At 41.9% G+C, this 21,461-nt stretch overlaps 1 protein-coding gene across 2 annotated transcripts in view; it reads right to left on the reverse strand.

Moving 5' to 3' along the window:
* The window catches only part of LOC134529230 (protein brambleberry-like), a 125,658-nt gene that overhangs the window by 82,094 nt on the left and 22,103 nt on the right, over positions 1-21,461 (reverse strand). For both annotated transcript variants that reach the window (XM_063363109.1, XM_063363110.1), the window contains 3 exons: positions 7,964-8,149; positions 7,539-7,761; positions 5,299-5,412 (listed from right to left, as the gene is read on the reverse strand). In XM_063363109.1, the coding sequence (XP_063219179.1) occupies positions 5,299-5,412; positions 7,539-7,761; positions 7,964-8,149 (523 nt within the window). The remainder of the gene's footprint in view (positions 1-5,298; positions 5,413-7,538; positions 7,762-7,963; positions 8,150-21,461) is intronic.

The raw sequence follows: 21,461 nt of genomic DNA on the forward strand, positions 1-21,461 counted from the left end.
ACTGTTTATGCAGCTCATCCATTGCAGCGTCAACTGTCTCATTCCCTTTCACTGGCAATATAAAAGGAAACATATCTATGAAATACCTAACATTAGCAAAGGCAGCATTTTCAATATCATCAATATTTGCAATTTCTGCTTTTTCAACAACTTCATTCTTCAACGGAAATTTGTGATGGATGTAATCAAAGGCAGTTGTGAAATACTTCCTTACTGCAGTGTAAAATTCAAGCTTCTCAGTATCAGCCAGTGAGTCAACAATTCTGGAAGTAGAGCAACCAATAACTAACTCTGAATCTTGTCTCTGATTTTCAAGTTAATGATACCCAACTTCAAGTAGTGGCTTATCTTGATTGCCACCGGTTTTACAAATTTTGAATACAGTTCCTGCAACAGGCCGCAAAGCAACTTTCTCAAAATATGTATTTGTGGTGATGCTGACTGCAACAATACATTAACTTTGTCGAAAGTAGGTGTAACATTAACTAAAAACAAACAGAATGCTTTATTTGATGGTGTAGACAAAAACATGAACAATTTTTCCTCGCGTGAAAGAGTGCTGCATTTGTTTTTTAATGTTGATTTTGCTGATGAAACACTATTATTGAAGTTAGTACACTTTTTTTTTGTACAGTCCCATCCAGTTTCTGCTTCTTTGCAGCAGCTTGTGAGCTACCAAAGCTTGCTTGCTTCACTTCACGTTTTTTTAAAAACAGTTGAGTACCTGATACAGATTTTCCACTCTCAGATGAATCACTAGAAGTTGCACACTTAGATTTCACTGGAACAATTTGTGTCGATATAGAAGTACTCTTTCCTGAATCACAACTTGGAATTTTGTAAGTTATCAGTGATGACTGCTGTTTCTGGACAGATACTTCATCATTAAAAAAACTCAACAGTGGCTCCCATTGCTCAAGTAAGCGAACTAAGCTTTTGCCAAGTGACAACCATCTTGTACATATGTGTTTCAATATCTTTCTTGCTTCTTTGCCGTGCAATACTTGGAACTTCTGCAATTTTTCTTTTCTTTTCACACTTTTTTCCAGAAAATAATAGATATCAACCAGAACATCTTCAATTTTACACGGGAGAGTAGCTGCTGCTTTCTCTGCGGCGAGATTGATAAGGTGGCATGGACAACCTACAACAACAAGTTCTGCCAGACACTCTTTTAAAACTGCTGCAACACCGTTTTTGTGTCCCAACATTGCAGGGGCATTATCAGCAGAAAACGCAATTAGATTTTCCAACGGAATATTCAAACGTCGCAATTCTGAAATAACTAACCCCCCAATATTTCTTCCAGTAGAATCTCCCTGGAGTACTGGTAATGAAAGCAACCTTGACACTATCATTTTCAAATTTGCATCAAAAAATGTTACTACTAGTGGATATAATTTGGATTCAGAGTCATTGCTGCCGTCGGTCGCGACTGAAAATGCCACAGTTTGTAAATTACAAACAATTTTATCAGTTGCATCTGTTGCCATTTCTTTCACGATAGCCGTCGACTTTGTTCTTGCGCAACCAAATTTTTTTGCTTCTTCAGAATTTGGAAACATTTTTCTGAATAACGGGCCGGCGTGATCCGAAACATTCAAAGGAATATTATGTTCAACCAAAAAGTTTGTAAACATACATTCTGCGCGTATTACAGCATTGTCTGTGCTGTTATTTTTAGCGAAATAATCACTAACCTTTGAACTGACTGCGACACTTTTAACATTTGCGAGATGTTTTGAACAGTTCACGTGGAGATTGATGTCATATCTTCCGCCGTGCCCAATGTTGATGTCGCATCTACACACTCAACAAAATGCGAACTGTGTTCCCTTGCTTGATTTAAGAATACACGGAAAATCCCGCGTGTATGTATCGCGAAATGCTTGAGAATAATGCGTATCACGTTTCGGGGGCATTTTCTTCATTTGATTTCACTTCCGTTAATTGTGCACATAACACGTTTTTAGTAAAAACATGCAATAAATTTGTTTCCTAACCTGTAATAAACAAATTCAAAATCGGCTCAACTTTAACTGAAGAATAACATACGCTAATGCACGACACCATCTTGCCAAACTAAAAATGCTCTTTAAACTGGTTCGTGATTGGTTGTAAGCGCATCAATGTAACTCAGGCGGCCAATAAGGAAATATATACAATAGAGCAACAAATTACGTGGTTCGCTCGCCTTCGACCAATAATATAACTCAATTACCGCACTCGTTTCCACAGCAACAACGCATGGCCACAGCTTTCACAAACCATACAATAAAACATTTAAGGCGGACGGTAAATACATGTTTTAATAAACATCTCGTACTTAAAATTCGTAAAAAATGCAGACATCCTCGTACAATCGTAAAACGGACGTGATTTTCGTACATTTTACGAAAAATTCGTAAAGGTTGGCAAGTCTGCTGTTGGGAAAGTAAAGCGTGTTACACCAGGGATGGTTACTGGTGCGAATGGTAGTGCCTTCTTCAAGCGGTTCAGTCCAGCTACAATGGTCAGTGAGAGTCATGAAATAGGAAGGGGGAAGAGTGTGCTTGACAGTGACAGCGGTACGGACCAACAGGTTTTAGAAAACAGCAGTACGTCATATGCAGGCAGAATGGAGGACGAGCAATTCAAAGGATTTCCTGTAGAGGCGTCTTCACTCGGCAACAGCACTGTTAAGGATCGTAGGTACCCGATGAGAGACAGAGTACCAAAGAAGGTTACTGATGTATAGTGTGTTATCTGCAGTGTAGGACATTTGTTGTTCTCTAGTGTATTTGTACTTTCTTTTTAGTATTGGTTTATATACCTATTCTTCTTCCAAATGGTTATGTGGGGGAGGAGTGTGGGATATTTAAGTCTGTAACATTGGCCGCATTGGAGACTGGTGGACAGTTGGGAAAAGATGGCCACATAGCTTGATCAAATGTAACTCTAGTTGGTGATTTACGAAATAAAAATCTAACAATACTTGCTGCTTAACAAGGCACAAGTGTATTCAGAGAGCACATGGTTGTTTTCTGCCCAGGCATCACATCTGATATTGCAAAATTTGTAGCAAACTATGAAGTGTGTACCAGGTATCAAAGGTTTAATGTAGACAACCCCTTCTGCCACACCCAATTCCTAATCAACCATGGCACAAGGTAGGAGTTGATGTATTTTTCCTGAATGATAAGCCATATTTACTTGTTGATTACTATTCCAAATGGGTAGAGCCAGTGGGGGATCCAGGATTTTGGTTTGGGAGGGGCTTGACCCAGCTGAGGCTAGGCTTTATCAAGGCAAACACTAAAACAATAGTGGACCCAGATGCTTTTGGGGGGGCTTGAGCCCCTTAGCCCCCCCTCTGGATCCGCTACTGGGTAGAGCTAAAAAAGCTTAAAAATCAAGGAGTGAAAGAAATTTTTGCCAGGTTAGGAATTCCAGTTGAGGTTATGTCAGATGGTGGCAGTAATTTAACTATTGGTGAGTTTGAAACTTATGCTAGCGAATGGAACTTTGTTCATAAAATCTGTTCTCCACACTATCCCCAGATGAATGGTATGTCTGAATGACATATCCAGACTGTTAAAAAAATAAACGAAGAAAACTCTTCTGGAAAGGAAAGATATGGATATAGTTCTCCTGGAACTTCGCAATACACATGTCCTAAATGGGTGTTCACCGGCTCAATTGCTGATGGGATGCAGGTTTAAAACATTTGTTTGTTGTGCCATCTTTGCTGGATCCGATACTTCCAGACCATAATGAGGTTCGTCTGGCTCTCCTTGCCAAGCAGAAGGAACAAAAAGCTTTATTATGACATACATGCTCATAAAATGGAAGAAAAACAGATGACAGGGGCAGCTAGAGTACAGAACTCTGAAGGATGGATTAGTGGGGCCGTTAGTGTAAGTCCTGGAACGTTCAGCAAGTGTGCTTTGCCTAGACAATCTGCCAACCAAGAATTGTGTGGGCATTGAGGATAGCAGGCTGGAACATCTTGAACGAAAAAAGCCAGTCAAGCAGGGTAGTTGTGTGAGTACACATGACATGAGTGAAGGTGAAGGTTCTCTCTCTGATGGGTTTCTTAGTTTTAAAGAGCAGAAGTGTAATGTGGGGACACAGCAAGGTGATTATGTTAGGAGTCCTGAGGGTACTCCTGCAGGAAAACAGGGTGTGTTTAAGTCAGCAACTGATCAACCAGTAAGTCATATACCTGGCTTAAAATCAAGGTATGGAAGGATTCTGAAACCTTCCAAGTGGTATACTGATGCTTACGTATAGTGCTTAAATTTGTACTGAGGGATAGTTAAGTGAATGTAAAATGTATGTGTACTACTGTTTGTTGATAATGGCAGATGTTGAAGACACTGGAAATGGAATAATTGTGAAATTTTATTGAGAATGATATGTACAGTACTAAGAGTTGTACTGATGATGATGTATTAAGCGTAGTAAATGTAAAGGTATTTTGTTGTTTGTTGAAGAAGGGAGATGTAAGGGAAACTAGATGATGTAAAGTTGGTAGTGGTGAAGGCTTCCTGTGCAGTGTGAAATGGAGTATGGAACAAACATCCACCTATTACAGTAAATGTCATATTTATTAACATAACATACTTACAAACTTTTTTCTGTGCCTGTAACTTCTCAGGTGGAAGTTTGCACAAAAAATTCAGCCTCAAAAATTACCTAGCAGAGAAAAAAAAAATCTATTGGCCCATTTTTAAGCATGTAAATGTTTCTCATACATAGGGAGAGAAAAAGGAAAATTTTTACTAACATCCTGCTGTTTTAGTTGAAACCTCCATTTTTATAACCAATTACTTAAGGTTTCCCTCAGTTAACTTCATTGTACACAACTTTGTCTACAATGGATGACCCCATTGGGATTTTATGAAGTCATTAGAGGTGCATGAGGAGTGAACAGAGAGATGATCACCAAGGGAATGTATTGGTGGGGAAAACGGCAGTACCCTGAGAAAATCCATCATCTTACTGCAATATGTTTACATTATTGTCTATTATTTTATAAGCGAACTCATAATTAACTCATGAACATAATTTTAAAAAATCCTGAATTCAAGAAATTTAGTTTCTACTTACTTTATTTTGGTACAAACACAAGAATCATTACTACACAATTCTTAAAGATTCATAATTAGCATGCTGTATTTTATTCTTTTTTTTCATGTTTTAAAACTCATGAAAACACTATACACAAAATTACTGAAAATAAATCAATAGTCATCACACAATATTCAAGCTTGTGTGATGCATCTTTAATCAGGTAACAACACTAAGAAAACTAACCGATTTTCTTCCAATATGTTTCTGAATTATTTTTAAATTTGCTTAGCAAGGCTAAGATATCCTGTTGCACTTCCTGTATGTGGGTACTATTGATATTTGTAGATCCTGAAGCATCTATGAAACAGACACAATCATATATTATTAGGTATGCACTGAATAAACAACCATTTTTGACTGTACTTACTGATAGACCAAAAACCTACTCCATCATAATACAATGGACTAGGGGAAAAAACTCTACGGTATAATCAAGCCATGGTTTACTAATGATATTTCGACATATTTTCCTGATGTACAAATCATCGCATGAATCATCACTAGAAGATGAAGTGAAGAAACAATAAAGTAACACCAAAGGCAAGCAGAACTCCTGCTATCTATAGGTTATCAAAACTCCACAAGTCACAAGTATGCCCTCACCAGGTACATAAATCACCTGCTGAAACAAGTCGTACTCACACCTCAGTCTTATCAGAAACTCAAGACACTTTGCGGAAATCTTCAAACTAACAATAAAGAAAATGACTTACTTGCGAGTTTCAATGTGGAATCACTCTTAGCTCATTCCCCAAATCAAAAATCTTCCATCTACATTCTTTTTATTACTGTATAGAATTCACCAAAGAATTCAGTGTCAACCAAGAACTGCAACATGTTATAAAGTGTCTAGTATTTAATAGTTACGTTGGAACTGAAAAAGTTAAGTGCTTAATGTTTCGACAAGCCTTCTTGCAGCCTCTTCAAGGACAATGAAAAACTGAAGGCCTGGTGTCCTACCAGTCAGGAAAAGTTATTAACAGCACACAAAGAAAGATAACCAATAAAAACAAGATATAAAAGAACATTTTGCAGGAGTATAAGTGGATTACAGAAATAATTTCCAAGGTACTACAAAAACATAAGACCAACTCAGTTCAAACATCAGCCAATAAACTAAAGACATTTCTAGACACTGCAAAAGATAAAGATCTTTCTAAACACCTCCCAAGAGTTCATAGATGCCATGTTCGTGCTATAAGACTACATAGGACCAACTAGCAGAAGGATATTATCCTGCCTAAAAGAACATTTCAGCAAATATCAGCCATAGCACATCACTACAAAGAAACAGAACCTGCAATTGACATTGACAAAGCCAAACATTTCAAATATTTCTAACTACCATCACACATTAATCAAAGAAACAATACAAATAAAAATAACCTATGACATCCACAGAGAAAATTTGTACAGATTAGGTAAATCTCGAATTATTTATTTTGCCACAACCATACCCCCAAGATTTAGCCAGAGTCAATGCTGCTGCACTAAAAATATTCAACCTGGCTGACCAGAACCTTTACCAATTATGACTCCCCACAGGGACCAATCACAACTTGCTATGAATGACCCTTATAAATACACTGACAGAACTCCAGGCCATTAGTGGTTACACACCCTTGAAGATGGCTGTAATAACACATGCTGAAACATCAAGCACTTACATTTTTCACAGACGCAGCCATAATTCTGAAGCCAAGATGTAGTTAAGGACTTTGGCAATGAAAGCCTACAAATCTAAATTTTCAACGTAACAGATATTCAAATGAAAAAAGTATTAGTATAAGATAGTAAAATACATACATGATAAAAAAAATTCTAAACCTTTAAGTAAAGAAATTTCACAACAATTTAGCATTCATTAGCAGGCTTAGATTACACTCAGCATCAAAATGCTCTTACATGTATCACCCAGGTGACAGTTTAAACTTCACAAAAAAAAATTAAACCTAATATAAGTAAATTAATTATGGTAGTCAAAATTGTATTTCTACTATACCATACAAATACAAATGAATTAGCTCAGCTGAAATCATATAAGTAAATCTCAGTTCATGCAAAATTTGCTTTCAAACTGTAAAATTATCATTGGGCTCTAAGTGCGAAGAAAATTAAACAAAGCAGTTGTAAATTTTGGATTCGGTAAAACAATAAAATTTATACTTTTCAATGATTCAGAAAAAAGTAGCAAAATGCAAATAATTGTGGAAAAAATTAAAAATTACATTATAAAGGACTGCATGTGATAATTGCAAAATCTGGGGGTAAAAATAAGGCATTCTATTGTAAATGATTTCTTTTAATCTATATACAAAACTCAAAGACAATTTATTTTAGTTTCATTCAGGCTGAAACTTAAATTTAATATACTTTTATCAAGTCCAACCACCATGTCCAGCTAAGCCACATATCAGAAATACCAAAAGTGCTCTTGATGTCTTCTACAAATATTGAGAGATCTTCTTTTGCTTCGGCTATAAGAACCCTATGAGCCTCAACAGCCTGTATGTTTGCCTCTATAGCTTCATCAAGCTTCTTTTTCTGGGCAGTTGCTTTGGTCTCTCTCACTTCCAACACTTTTTGAGCTTTTGATAGAAAGCCAAAAGTTTCAAATGCCATTAATTGAAGCTTCTCTTGCATCTCCTAAAAACAAAAAACATGAAACTACATTTAAAATACCACTATCATTTTGGTTAACAATCAACAAAAACAGGTATTTGTACATACTTTACAGTATGTTCCTTAACCAATTTGTCTTCCTTTAGCATTTCTTGCCATCCATTAAAATATGCCCCGCAATTTGCAAACACTATATATAAAAAAATGTAGATCACATGATACTCACCTCCAGCAAAGACATAGTCGCTGCTTGATTCTGTGCAGCACTTGTCAATCTGCTCATCATCATATCAGAATATGCATTAAACTGTTGCTGCCTCCTCAAATAGCACACAGATTTGGCTCTCACACTCATCATATGATATAAATTCCAAGTAGTTGTATCCATTGCCTTCGTGCATTCCTTCAAAGTCTAAATAAAAAATAAAAAGTTTTAGTTTGAAACGAGACAGTAAAGGCTTATTTCATCAGCATAAACATTCAAGTCTGTATTAATTATTCAATCACATATTAGCTTATCAGTTGAACACAGGTAAAAATAAGACATTAGTGTAGACACTTATGAAATATATTAGTAAAATTAACATTTCAATTTGAAGCACAAACTTTTTCTTGATGACCCTGGTACTTTTTTTGAAAATTAAATAATAGTATCTGTGTGTGGTTATGAATAGGGTGGCATACTGAACAAATTTTTTCAATATTTATAATTTGCAGACATGAAAATTGTGCCGAGTTATTACGAGAAACTTTTATGAGATATAAAGTTGAAGAATAATAAAGTGAAAAATTTACACAAAAATATGTGATCTAAGTGTCAGTTCGACACCTCCTCCAGAGTCAGCATGGATTTCCAGGAATCAATCGAGGTGGTCATGATCATAGATTAGTTAGTTTATACAATTTTTTGAAGTGAAACTTCTTTGCTGAGGGGGCAACAATATTCTAGCATTATGAAAATTCTGATCGCATGAGGGAAAATACTTAGTTATGCGGTGGGGCAACCAGTTAAGGAGACAGTAGGGAAAGGTAGAAATGACGCAGCATACTTGCACACTTGTGCTCTAGCTCTCTTGCGCACTTGCATATTTGCACACTTGCCCACTCGTGCATTCGCACCCTCGCGCTTTTGCATATGTGCGGTTGTTTCATGGAGGTGACGCGTCGAGCTGTCTCCACTCCGGGGTTATTGACAAAGTCGGTGATCATTGGAGCAGCCATGAGCGGGCTCCATGTGGTGGCGTGCTGCTCAGGTTTAACCATACAATGCTGTAGACATAGGCTGGTCGCTGCGGTAGAGACCCGCCTGCACCTGACACCACCTGACTTGCTAGCATCTAGTATGGGATTGTTTGGGCAGACGGCAACACAACGGGGTTTGAGCTTATTGTTGTGCACGGTGCCTCGGGCCATATTCACAAGAAAATATTGTTCTTTCATGTATGTATTGTTTTAGGTAACTAAATATTTTACTTGTATAATGCTTTAGTTTAATAATTACTTGATTAACTAAATCACACACTGTTATAATTATGAGCCCATGAGCGTGCAAGTATGTTAAATCCAACTAAGAGGCGTGAATATTTCTCAATCAGAGTGTTGCTGTGGGCGACTGTGGCTCAAGAAAGTAGCATTGAGCTAGGTCCAGTTCGTATGCCATGCTGTCACTTTCACATGCCAGATACCTACCTCAGACTCCACACGTCCATATGGACAATTAGTTAAGCTGCATAAACTACCTAATTATCAGCAAACGTCAAGTATAAGAATTATTTAAAATCAAATTTAATTGTTATACATGCAAGTTTGTTTTAAATGTATAAGAAAAACTTTAGCACATTTTTTTTAATTTAAAGAATCTACACCTTATGTGAGATCAGGCCTGCATCTTTACTATTCTCAATTATTATCTTGTTCTTTAAAAAATACTATTTATTAATGTATCTCTATCTATACCTAATAAGCAAGAAGTCTCACTTCTGTCGCATGTGGATTCCACATACACAATTTTTTTTATTACTTTAATCTAGGAACAATTATTATGCGACCTCCAACTTGAATTTTGCATCAACAGAAAAAAACAACTGTTTTTTGTCTAAACATCATAGAAAAGAAAAAAAGACAATTTTTAGATTAAATGTTCTCTGTGTGTTAAAAATATGATACAATGCAAATTGAAATTATGAAGGATATTTTTAGAAATGTTTAAAAATAACTATATTAATGTAAAACTTTCATATGATAATTAATTACATTAAATTTTACACAAGCCCATTTTGGTAAACAAAGAGAGGCAATTTTTGGTGAAGAAATTTTTAGCATTTCTACTGTACAACAATTTACTGTGATTGTCATGTCCGACATATGAATTATTTTTCTTTCCTTTGGTGTCAAATTTAAATTCAGTCACCAGCAACTTGTATACACCCTCGCATCATACTTAATGTTTAGGCATAATTATCATTTAGGACAATGGTCCTAGTGTAGGCATACCCACAGGGAAGAAGAATGAATTAAAGAGAAACTATATGTCCATTTTGTGTATGAAGGATAAATCCCTGCAGATGGCATGGCTTGGAAGTTGGAACCACTCCTGGAGTCTAAGGAGAGGCACAATTGGCACTATTGCAGATAGTGCTGTCTTTGGACTGAACTGAGGCTATGTCCCAGTATAAAATAATTAAACTTGTAATGATCAGTAAAATGAAATTACACAAATTATCAGTGCTAATTTAAATAAATTCAAACAGTTTCAAAATAATTGTTTGCATTTATCGCTGTGTAGCGGTCAGGTCCGCTACCTTCAAACTTCGCGCGTCAGCGCGGGCGTCGGCGCTCCGTCCCCCTCCTCCTTCCCCCTCCTAGTGTGTGTTTTAATTTCTCCTCGCCTCCCCTCCTGGGGTTGGCGCATGCGCGCTGTGCCGCGCCGATTTAATATAAGCTGCGGTCAGGTTGTAATTCCTTCTGGTTAGCTTGATTTACTCGTCTCGTCTGGTCTAGTCCAGTAGCTTGAGTAGCTACATTGTCTGTTTCGGAATGTAGTCTGTTAGTCTTTAAATTGTAACGACGTGCGAGAGCGACCTCGGGGGAAAGAATGTAAGTGTTATTCTTGTTTGCGAGTGAGGCGGTGGCCCTTGCCCTAATGTAATGTAAAATAATAGGCTGTCTTGTTTAAATTCCCTTTCGGCCGCCACCTAGAAAATTATGTTTGGATTAACTGAATTTACTTAATGAACTTAACTTTTAAGTTGTAGTAACTGTTCTCCCCTGAGGCGTCGACGTACGTAAAATGTACTTAAAGTATTTATTTGTAACAGCATGTAACTCTTTTGCGCGCATTATTTTGTTGTTCGCGTATTTTTTTGCCTTTGAAGTCTCATTTGATGTAACTTTTCTGTATTTGAGGCGTTTGTCTTGTGTGGACATAACGTCCCTTTTGATGGTCCGATTAAGGACCACGCACTGTTAAGCAGGTGTCACTTGCATTTCCTTGGCCTTGAGAGATGGCTCGTCCACCTAAATATTCGTCATGTATTTTCCTTGTCAATAATTAATGTCACCATTAAAAATGTCTAACTATTAATGTCATTAATTAAGTGAAACTTGTAAACTTAATTGTAAACATAGTCTGTCTTGCTGTCTTACTCTTCAGTATTATTTTGGCCTTATTAAATGTAAACGTTAATTGTAATATATTTCCAGTAATTAAACCTGCTCCCAAACACCTTTCCGCAGTCCCAGCCATGTTATGGCCCTCCCTCCTCGCCTTTAAGCCTTTAAGCTTTCAGCTGAAACTATTCTGATAGTTACTATACTCCAGACACATTCAATGATTAAATCAAAATACCTTAATCATTCTAGAATGGTCAAATTACTTCAAATAAGGGATTTATTTTTATAACTTTTTTACACATTTCCAAAAATAAATACTGCTCTAACACATCCGTAAGATAGGCTGGCTAGATGAACCCACAGTTTTTCTGTGCTTTTTGTGACAAAATGGATAATAACTGGTGCGGCCTATCAGGCCACTGTTTGCTACCCCCTAGATTTTTACCTTAGTAATATTTTGCTGAATTTGGTATCTCTTATTTTAGCTTTCGCTATGTATTTTTTTATTCAGTTTGTCTGTTTGTTTTTACTGTTTATTGTTTACAGTTTTAATTACAAATTTTGGTCATGTCAATCCTTTTAAACTCTTCTGTTTTAATTACTTTCATTTTATTTTAACGTTTTAAATTGTTCATATGCGTGACCGCGGGGGGCGCAGCCTGACACATGTGATGTCAGGATGAACTAGCAGCGCCAGGGGCAAGCAGCAGAAGTTGAGTGAGCTCGTTGGCCGAGTGGCAGGCGGAGGCATTTTCGCTGAGGGCTGTACGAAATGCGTGCCAGCTGCAAGGACTTCGGCCTTGACCAACTGGAGCTTACGTGTTGCGTATTGCAACCCTGTGTGCCATCTGGCGCATTAACTAGTGCAACGCAAAATAAGGTAAAAAGCCATCCCCATATGTGCGTCAGTGGTCCTGGCGGTATTGGCATAGTGCATTTAAGAAACATTTTTGATATACAGTAACTGTGATAACTATGTCATGTTTGGAAAACTGAAAACGTTAAAGTGAATGACATACTTAAAGCCCGTGGGCGTTTGATAACCGAGTATCCCACGTAACTTTGTGATTAACTGTTACGAGTGCTTATAATTCCATTGAGGGCCAGAACTTGTGTTTTGCTGTTGGATTTATGCATGGCATGTTTATTTATTCTCCAGAATGAAACTTTGATTTTAGCATTGCTACCAGTAACGTTTATGAAGATATTTTCTAGCAAATGAAAAGTTGTATGCCACGCATATACAATGCAGTAGGAAGACTGACACATTTGAATATAAATAGCAATTTATTGCATTTACTTTTTGGTAGCTAGGTCAACCCCCCGGCACTACGATTTTAAATTTTTTTTAAAGCTAGTGCACTGTGATTGAACAGTTAAGGAATATTGTTAAATAATAGATATATAGGTTTTTTTAATATAAATCCCTTTGCTATTCAGCTATGTTAATTGGCATGGCAGCCTATATTTTATAATTTTTGTTATTCATGTATATTGATAATTTGCTAGTCACCTTAATTTTCATGCACGTATTTAGCATGGTAATTTTACAAGTCTCCATGCACCTGCCATATTTTATGAAACATTTTGCATTCACAGAATTCCTTGTAATGTTACAAGTTAACACATACAAATAATGATTAACCAACAACCCACTTCAGGTATTCTTTTTGTTTATTCCTTTTAATCTCTGGTTTAATTTAATTTTTTTTTTAGCCTAACAATTTTGATGCCCTTTAGTTTCAGTCGCTCTTGGTCATTTGGGAGCAAAGTCAAATTTGACTGTTTTACTTACTTTGCATTATAACATGATTTCAGAGTGAGTGTTAGGAAAGTGCTCTTTCATTTCTTTTGGAGGAACAACAGTCAACATTAGGTTTATTTAATACAACAGACCTGCCAACCTTAGAAAATAAAAAAATGGACAGTTTTTTCCATTGCCAAACTCAAAGAAATACACACAGCATCAACAATTATTTTGCTACTAAATACTAATTGAATAACAAGAGCATTTTTGTTTCCAGATTAAAAGATTTAATTTGGCTGATAAATAACTTCAAGATTTCTCTGGTTCCAGATAGCTTTCTTCAAAAAAGACACAATTCCCTAGAGAGAGCCCTCATGTGCAACATATTTTAGAATTTTGTTTTTTTACTTCAGAAACATGCGATACCTTCTTGAAATTCTTTTGGCTTGTCTTTTCTTTCTGCACTTTCATCAAGATAGAAGAAATATCAAGGCCTAAGGTCAAGTGGGGTGATTGTAAATGAAATTTATACTTTTTATCTGTTTTATTACTTTTTTTTTTAAATTGCTTCAAATCATTCACATTGTTCCCAGCATTATGTCTGTAACAGCACCAAATGTAAGGGGATCATCTTCGTCATCTGACACCACAAGTGTTTCCACTGGAAGGAAAGAGGTAGGTTAAGAACATGGCCTGCTGGACTTTATTCCTGCTAGTCTCTTAGCGACAAAAATACTAATTATTGGCCTAACACCTGCCTGAAAACCACCATCCCTGGAGTTTGTTGAACACACACTGTGAATTCTACTGAACCCGTGGCATTAAAAATATTTGCCAGTTCGAAGCTCGCGTGAGGCGCGTGGTGAGAGACAATGCATTGCAAGACGGCAGTTCTCTGCGGCGGAATAAGATGAGAAGGGAGGGGGGAGGACAGTGACCTGGGAGCTGCGTCTACATTTTCACACTCCGATGGCCTTCTCAGATATTGTCCCGGGCTGCGCCCTTCTGAGCTCGAAGTGCCACCACCTCCCCCCTTACACGCTGCGAGCCACCTTCTTCCACCGCCACCCTCTACGACCGCCCGCCGAAGTGTGTGTGTGTGCGTGTGTCAGCCCGCGCCTACCGATGTGACGTCAGTGCTCCGCTCCCGAGAGTTGCTGAGTGAGGACGAACGGGCAGTAAGTCGCGAGCGCTGCGAGAGGAAGGAGCTTCATGCACCTGTCATCGTTTTTCGGAGGTGTTTAGTGATACAGGGGGAAACGGGCCTCGCCACACACAGGCTACGTCACGGCCCTGAGAACAGAGTAGCCGGGTCCACATGCCCATTATACATGTGGTGGCACCCTAGGTAGCAAATGGCGCCCATCAGCGTATGGCGAGGCAAGTGAAAGATCGGTAAACGTGTACTTGTGCAATTGTTGCGGAGCCAAGAGCAACGAGCGTGGGTAACAAGACTGATCACATGGCCACTTTGAGCACGCGGGATTGTTGAGGCGAGCCTTTGTGAATGGTGCGCAAGGGAATGGCGGACAACAATGAAATGTGCCAGGGCGGGCAGAGTGAAAACTGAGTTCATGTTAGACATTAATAGCATGTACTGTGTAACGTGTGCGCGACCCGATCACGGGTGCCTCGTGGACGGACACATGCGTGTGTTTGCAAAGCACCGAAACACACAATAATGGCGTTGCTTGGCAAGGAAATGCAGTAGGACTAGAACATTAAAAGTGACCAGCTGTATGGGACTAACATGCGAGGGGGCATGGTGCCGGAACTACCGAGCCTTTAAGCACGTGCAATGTATATCCAGAGAAGAATAGAATTCTTTTCGGGATAATTGGTACCACTGTGCAGCATGTCAGGACGTAGCACAAGGGAAGCGGGGACCAACATCCCTGGTTTGGGCACGTGCCAATCCGACACCTCTGGGACATGTCGACCTTCCTGAATTCGCGGGACGAACATGTGACGACCCGGGAAAGTTTTTGCGCATGTGTCGTGAGAGACTGGGGCGGTACGGCGTGCCGGACATGGAGTGGGCTGGGCGTGTCGGGGGCGTGCTACGTGAGGACGCGAAGACAGGGTGGAGCATTGTTGGCGAGTTCGACATGCCCTGGGCAGAGTTTACCCGACAATTCGAGGCACGTTTCGCCGACGTAAAAGCGGAAATGAAAGTCAAGAGCTGAGCTGTACTGTCAGGAGCAAACGTCGGCAGAGTCAGCAGAGGCATTCATTGTTAAAAAAATCCAATTGCATAAGCGGCTGTTTCCGACAAGCGAGCCAGGGGAGATGCTGAAACACATTATAGAGCTGATGCGCCCAGAGATGCGTCCATATCTACATCACGCCTTCCACCGAACGGCCGAGGAGTTCACTCAGCACGCACGCGCCGTGGAATACGACCTGAAGGCGGCACGGACTTCGAAACAGCCGGCACGAATGGAGGCGGTGATTGCAGCTGACGCAAGAGCCGTAGTACCATACGTCACACCACCGAACGCTCACCACTGGCGTGGCGCAGGCGTGAGATCGGCGTGGGCCCGCCACCGCAATGCCACACGTGTCCCAACGGCACACATCACTGGCACGGGCACTGCCCAGTGAGATACCGATACCGGCCGGCGCCCGAGCGAGACAACAGGGTGGGAAACGGACAGCCGGGGGCGGTGTGCTAAATCACCGTGCCACCCCCGGGCAGTCTGGCAACACCGGAGAAGACCCAACAATAACAACAACCACAGCAACAAAAACCGCAGCGGCGCCGAGTCTGGGGCATATGAGCGCAAAGGGAGGTGAACTGCTGCACATACCAGTGGTAGTAAATGGGCACGATGTCCACGCACTTATTGACACTGCCGCCAGCCATAGCTGCGTCGCCGCACGGTTCGCAGAGGGGACGGGCTTCGAGGCCCACCCGGGCCGCCTACAGCTGGCCACCACTGGGGATGCCTGCCAGACCCTGGGCGTCGCGACGCTGCGGGTGGAGGTATGGGACTACAGCTCGAGCACGACCGCCCTGGTAGTCCAGGACCTCCGGGATGACGTGATCCTGGGGCAGCCGTGGCTGCATGACCAGAACGCCACGATCGAGGTACACGGAGGCTGTGTACACATCGGAAACCAGGGCCGTCGTACAGTGTACAGCCTCGGGCGCTCACCGCCCCCAATCAAACACCAGGTTAGTCTCAACGACTTCAAACATAGTGTGCCCCGCGAGAACCAAGCCACCATCCAGAGTGTTACTGCACCCCGTAGTGAAGTGTTCGCAACTGCAGACCCGTTGAGACGTACGACTGTAACCGAGCACACTATACCCACCCACCCTCACGTTCCTATGTTTATACCTCCAGGCAGCTACGGGCACACGGTCAAGCAAACCATACTAAACCAAGTAAAAGAAATGTTGAGGGATGGGATTATCGAACCCAGCGAGAGTCCGTATAATTTTCAGGTGGAGCTGGCAGAAAAGAAAGTTGGGACATTACGTTTCTGCATTAATTTCAAGCCCATTAACAAAGTTACAAAAAACGCGCCCCCGCCCCTCTTAAACATAGCGGACACGATCGCGGGACTCGGCAATGCAAGAATCTTTTCCTCATTGGATCTAAAATCAGGTTACTGGCAGGTCCCCATACGGCCGGAAGACTGGCTGAAAACCGCCTTTACAACACCAGACGGCCGACGGAACTGAAGCGCAGATTCCAACAATGACATTTGCTGGCACGCCTGGACCCGGAGAAGCAGATAATCGTGCAAACAGATGCTAGCCAGGAGGGGATAGGGGCCATCTTGTTACAGCTGGGAGACGCAGGCGAGCCCCACATCATTGAGTATGCCAGCGCAAAATTCGGGGACGTTGAACGACTGTACAGCGTAAATGAGCGGGAATGTCTGGGCGTAGTGTGGGCCCTCAGGAGGTATCGGCCGCTCCGGGAGGGGCAGCACTTCATACTGCGAACAGACAGTCAATGCTTGAAATGGCTGGCCACGATGCAGGGACGGCGGTCAAAGCTGACGCAGTGGGCCATGACATTACAAGCGCTGGATTTTACTGTAGAACACGTCGCCGGGAAACAAAATGAGTTGGCCAACGAATTATCACGTCACCCGGATGACAGCGTGGAGGCGCAGGACGAAATGGACTGGGACGAGCTCTTACCACCTACAAGTGGCATGCCGACACAGAGCCACACGCGCGGGCAAGCAGCGGCACGGTGCGCCATCACGGACACGAGCCAACCCTCCACCCTACCACCAGGCGCGGAGTTGGACGACCTTGATGCATTCGTGCGCGCTGCACAGCATGGTGACGGACACTCACAGGAGCTGATACGGCGGTGCGGCGAGGCGGCGTGCGAGGGCTACCGCGTGCTCAACGGACAGCTGCAAGCACGCCCCGCGGGCACACAACAACCGTGGCGGATGTTCGCACCTGCAGGAACAAGGCGCGATATATTCAACATGTTACACGAGGACCAACTTGCCGGGCATCCGGGTACCGACCAGATCATTCGCGCAGTACGAGACCTCTTCTTCTGGCTAGGTTTATACAAATATGTGAGAAACGCTGTGCGAGGGTGTCGGCACTGTCAGAGACGGAAGACGCGGTGGACAGATGGCCGGGAGCAGCAGGTACCACGTCAACCCGCTGAGCCGTTCCACACGATTGCCCTGGACTTGATGGGGCCGTACCCGAGGACGGCACGAGGGAAGCGGTTTTTGCTGGTCGTCACCGACTTTTTTACGCGTTGTGTCGAGGCTTTCCCGCTGGCAGACTGCCGCGCAGGCAATATTGCGCAAGCCCTGGAAACTGAATTCTTCCCGCATTGGGGCTACCCGCGTGTCCTTTTAAACAATAACGCATCACAGTTCTCGGGACGGAAGTGGAAGGAATTATTTGGAAAATGGCGGGTTACACCGCATACCAGGCCGGTATACCACCCCTAAGCCAACCCCACTGAAAGACATAATTAAGATATTAAGACGCAGCTGATGCTCAGACTGGAGGAAGATCACACGCAGTGAGATACATTCCAGACATCACCTACTGCATTACGCCGCCGCGTCACCACAGTCACCGGCGAATCCCCAGCTACCCTCGTTCAAGGGCGAAATCTCCCCCTACCTGGCCAATACCGAGTGCAGTACGGGCAAAGAGAAGACTCGGAGAACACCCCGATAGCGCGCACGCGTGGCATCGTGAGGATACATGACGAAGCCCGGCGCAGACAAGTGAATTACCAGGCACAAATCACGCCTGTCACGCCTGTCACGACACGACCGCCACCGACATTGACGCCCGGCATGATGGTCTACGCACGCCTGCACACGCTCTCGGACGGAAGCCGGAACTTTTGCGTGGGACTCGCGCCCAGGGTGGACCGGACCTGTTCCTGTGTTACGAGTGCTAGGACCCACTGCGGTCATAATCAAGTTACCGAGCGGGCGTACTGCGAAATATCACCGGGACGATGTGCAAGTCGCACACGAGTATGAAGCGGAACGAGAAAGCGCGGCGGGAAGTAAACCAGCGATCCCAATAAATACAGAGGATCAGCGACATGCAGGCCCAGAAGCGTCCACCTCCACAGGCAGTCAGGAACCAGATTCCGGGGATTCCCGGAGAAGGGGACACAGTCACCGATCACCGCCCCGCGTGCGTACGAGTCCGCTAGGCGGTTAATCACAGAGTCGGAGGCAGAAGACACGCCCTTCCACGGGTTCCCTGAGGACACACCACCACCTTTAGTCTGGACACCGGATGATGAGGACAAACGGTCCAGAACACCCGACCACGACGTGATGCTATGGCCTTTCCACTACTCCATAGAGGACTCAGACTTCAGAGAAACGGTAGAGAAACCCGCCGAACCCGAAACGAACACGCCAGGAGAAGGGGTGCCAGAGACGACTTACGGGTACAACTTACGCCCCTGTCGGGCCCCACAGGACACGAGCAGTTGTACGGTACGAGGGACACTAGGAGCAGCGCCGGAAAGCAGAAGTGAACAGTGTCACACCCACCCAGCTGCCAGCGCGAGCTGTTGTCAAATCGACCTTTTTTTTTGGGGGCGGGGGGGGGGGGGGGGGACAATTGACATTGTCCCGGGCTGCGCCCTTCTAAGCTCGAAGTGCCACCACCTCCCCCCTTACACGCTGCGAACCCCCTTCTTCCACCACCACCCTCTACGACCGCCCGCCGAAGTGTGTGTGTGTGCGCGTGTGTGTGTGTCAGCCCGCGCCCACCGATGTGACGTCAGTGCTCCGCTCCCGAAAGTTGCCGAGCGAGGACGAACGGGCAGTGAGTCGCGAGCGTTGCGAGAGGCAGGAGCTTCATGCACCTGTCATTGTTTTTCGAAGGTTTTTAGTGATACAAGGGGAAACGGGCCTCACCACACACGGGCTACGTCACGGCCCTGAGAACAGAGTAGCTTGGTCCACATGCCCATTATAAATGTGGTGGCGCCCTAAACTTCGACGAACACTTCAACCCCCATTGCGGTAGCAACTAAATAAATCCTCTAATCTTAAGTTCTCTTGCATGTCACATATTTGTTTTTTGTTTTTTTAATGTTTAATAAACAAAATTTTGGCAAAAAGCCTACAAAACTGTATTTACAATTACCCCAGCAATTACTATTGCCTCCTAGCATTTGGAGCAATTATAAATAAAGATTTTTATGGTCATTGCATATACAATGGTGTAAGAGTTAGGGCATTAAGAAAGAAACTGAATTTGGTAACACTGTTTCTGAATCTATTTCTTAGCACATCATTTACAATTGCCCCATTTTGTGTACCTATAATCCTAGGGTGAATTTAAATACATACTATTTTAGGTAGACCAAGCTGTTCTTTAAAAAATAACTACTGAACATAAAACAAACATAGCAGATTCACCAGTAAACTAGTTAAATTATAAAACATAGCTAAATTAAATAAATGAGCAAAAATAGTCATTTTTCGTACACTTCAATGTTGCCAGAAAAAAAAACATACACGAGTTTACATTAATTTTTTCGCAAAAGTGGAATGGGTAGAATAGCTTTGACCTGCTCAAAGTGAAAAGTGGACTTATCAATTTCTTTTGGGACGAATTCAGTAGAAAGTCTGTCATGACGACAATACCTCAGACCATAACACTTCACCGCCTTCTTCATCAACACTTAGAATAGAACAAACATACTTGTAATGAAAAGCAAGTCATGGAACACCAACAAAGTCTACCAATAAAAATGTTCCCGGAATTATTTTCTTACATTCAGACTGAATATAAGAAAATTCAGGGATGGAATCTTGAAGAAGAGTAGCCTGAGAGTCTTTATTTTGTTCCTCTGATTCGTCTTGAGCTTAAAACTATCATCTTAAGCTGATGAATTTATGCTTTTAGGTAAACAAACATTTTTTTTTAGCAGGGCAGTCATTTTTTTGAGACTAAATGTTTACTCTGCTTCTTTTGTAGATGTTCTTTTGTATTGAATTTTTTCACCTTCCCTGCTCTTTTTCTTCTCATCTTCTGCAGTTTTGAATCTTTCCCAAACTTCATCCATTGTAAGTATTTCGCCATAAAATCTTGCTTTCACTCGTGGAACAATTTTTCTTTCTTGTGGACACACAGGAGAAGAAAATGAACTGTTTAATTTGTCTGTAGAAAAAACCAAATATAGAAGTAGTAGGTGATGCTACACACTACACACTTGAAGATGCCAAAGCAGTTTTAACTGGAGTCGTGGGATCTGAAAGTTCATCTACATTAGGATATACTTTCTCTGCAAACAAGGTAGATGGACAAAGATATGATAGCACTAGTGACTCCCGTAGTGGTTGAAACACTGCTGATCGAGTTATCAGCCTCTGAAAATGATCTTGCTGGCTCTGGAAATGTTTCACTGAGCTGCTGCCTTCTTTCTTTATACCTCTTTAAATCTAATGGGTTAAAATTTGTAGTTTGATGAATAAACTGGGTAATTCCTGTTAGAGAATTTTTTTTTATATTATGAGATTTTATTGACTTTGCCAACATCACACCAATAAGCTCAACAAAGTTAAACTTTTGCACCCATCCTGAACCTAGACATCCAATCTGGTTTTTTGAGAATGTTATTTCACTTATTTTCACAGCATGTTTTAACTGGCCCAAAAACACATGTGTCAAGGTGATGCAGCTGGTCAGTGCAGGGACTTGGTAATTTTATAATATATTACTGTTGTCAATCACAGTTTTTATAATGGCTACTGTGTCCATCAGATATCAACAGTGCTGGTTGTTCTGGCATCTGCTTCCTTAGCTTCCTGTAAGCCAGTTACATGTGCAATGAAACCATCAGTGAACCACTGAAAGAATTGGGGCTCTTCCATTTAGCCG

Source organism: Bacillus rossius, chromosome 2, assembly GCF_032445375.1.
Source record: "Bacillus rossius redtenbacheri isolate Brsri chromosome 2, Brsri_v3, whole genome shotgun sequence".
Classification (NCBI taxonomy): Eukaryota; Metazoa; Arthropoda; class Insecta; order Phasmatodea; family Bacillidae; genus Bacillus; species Bacillus rossius.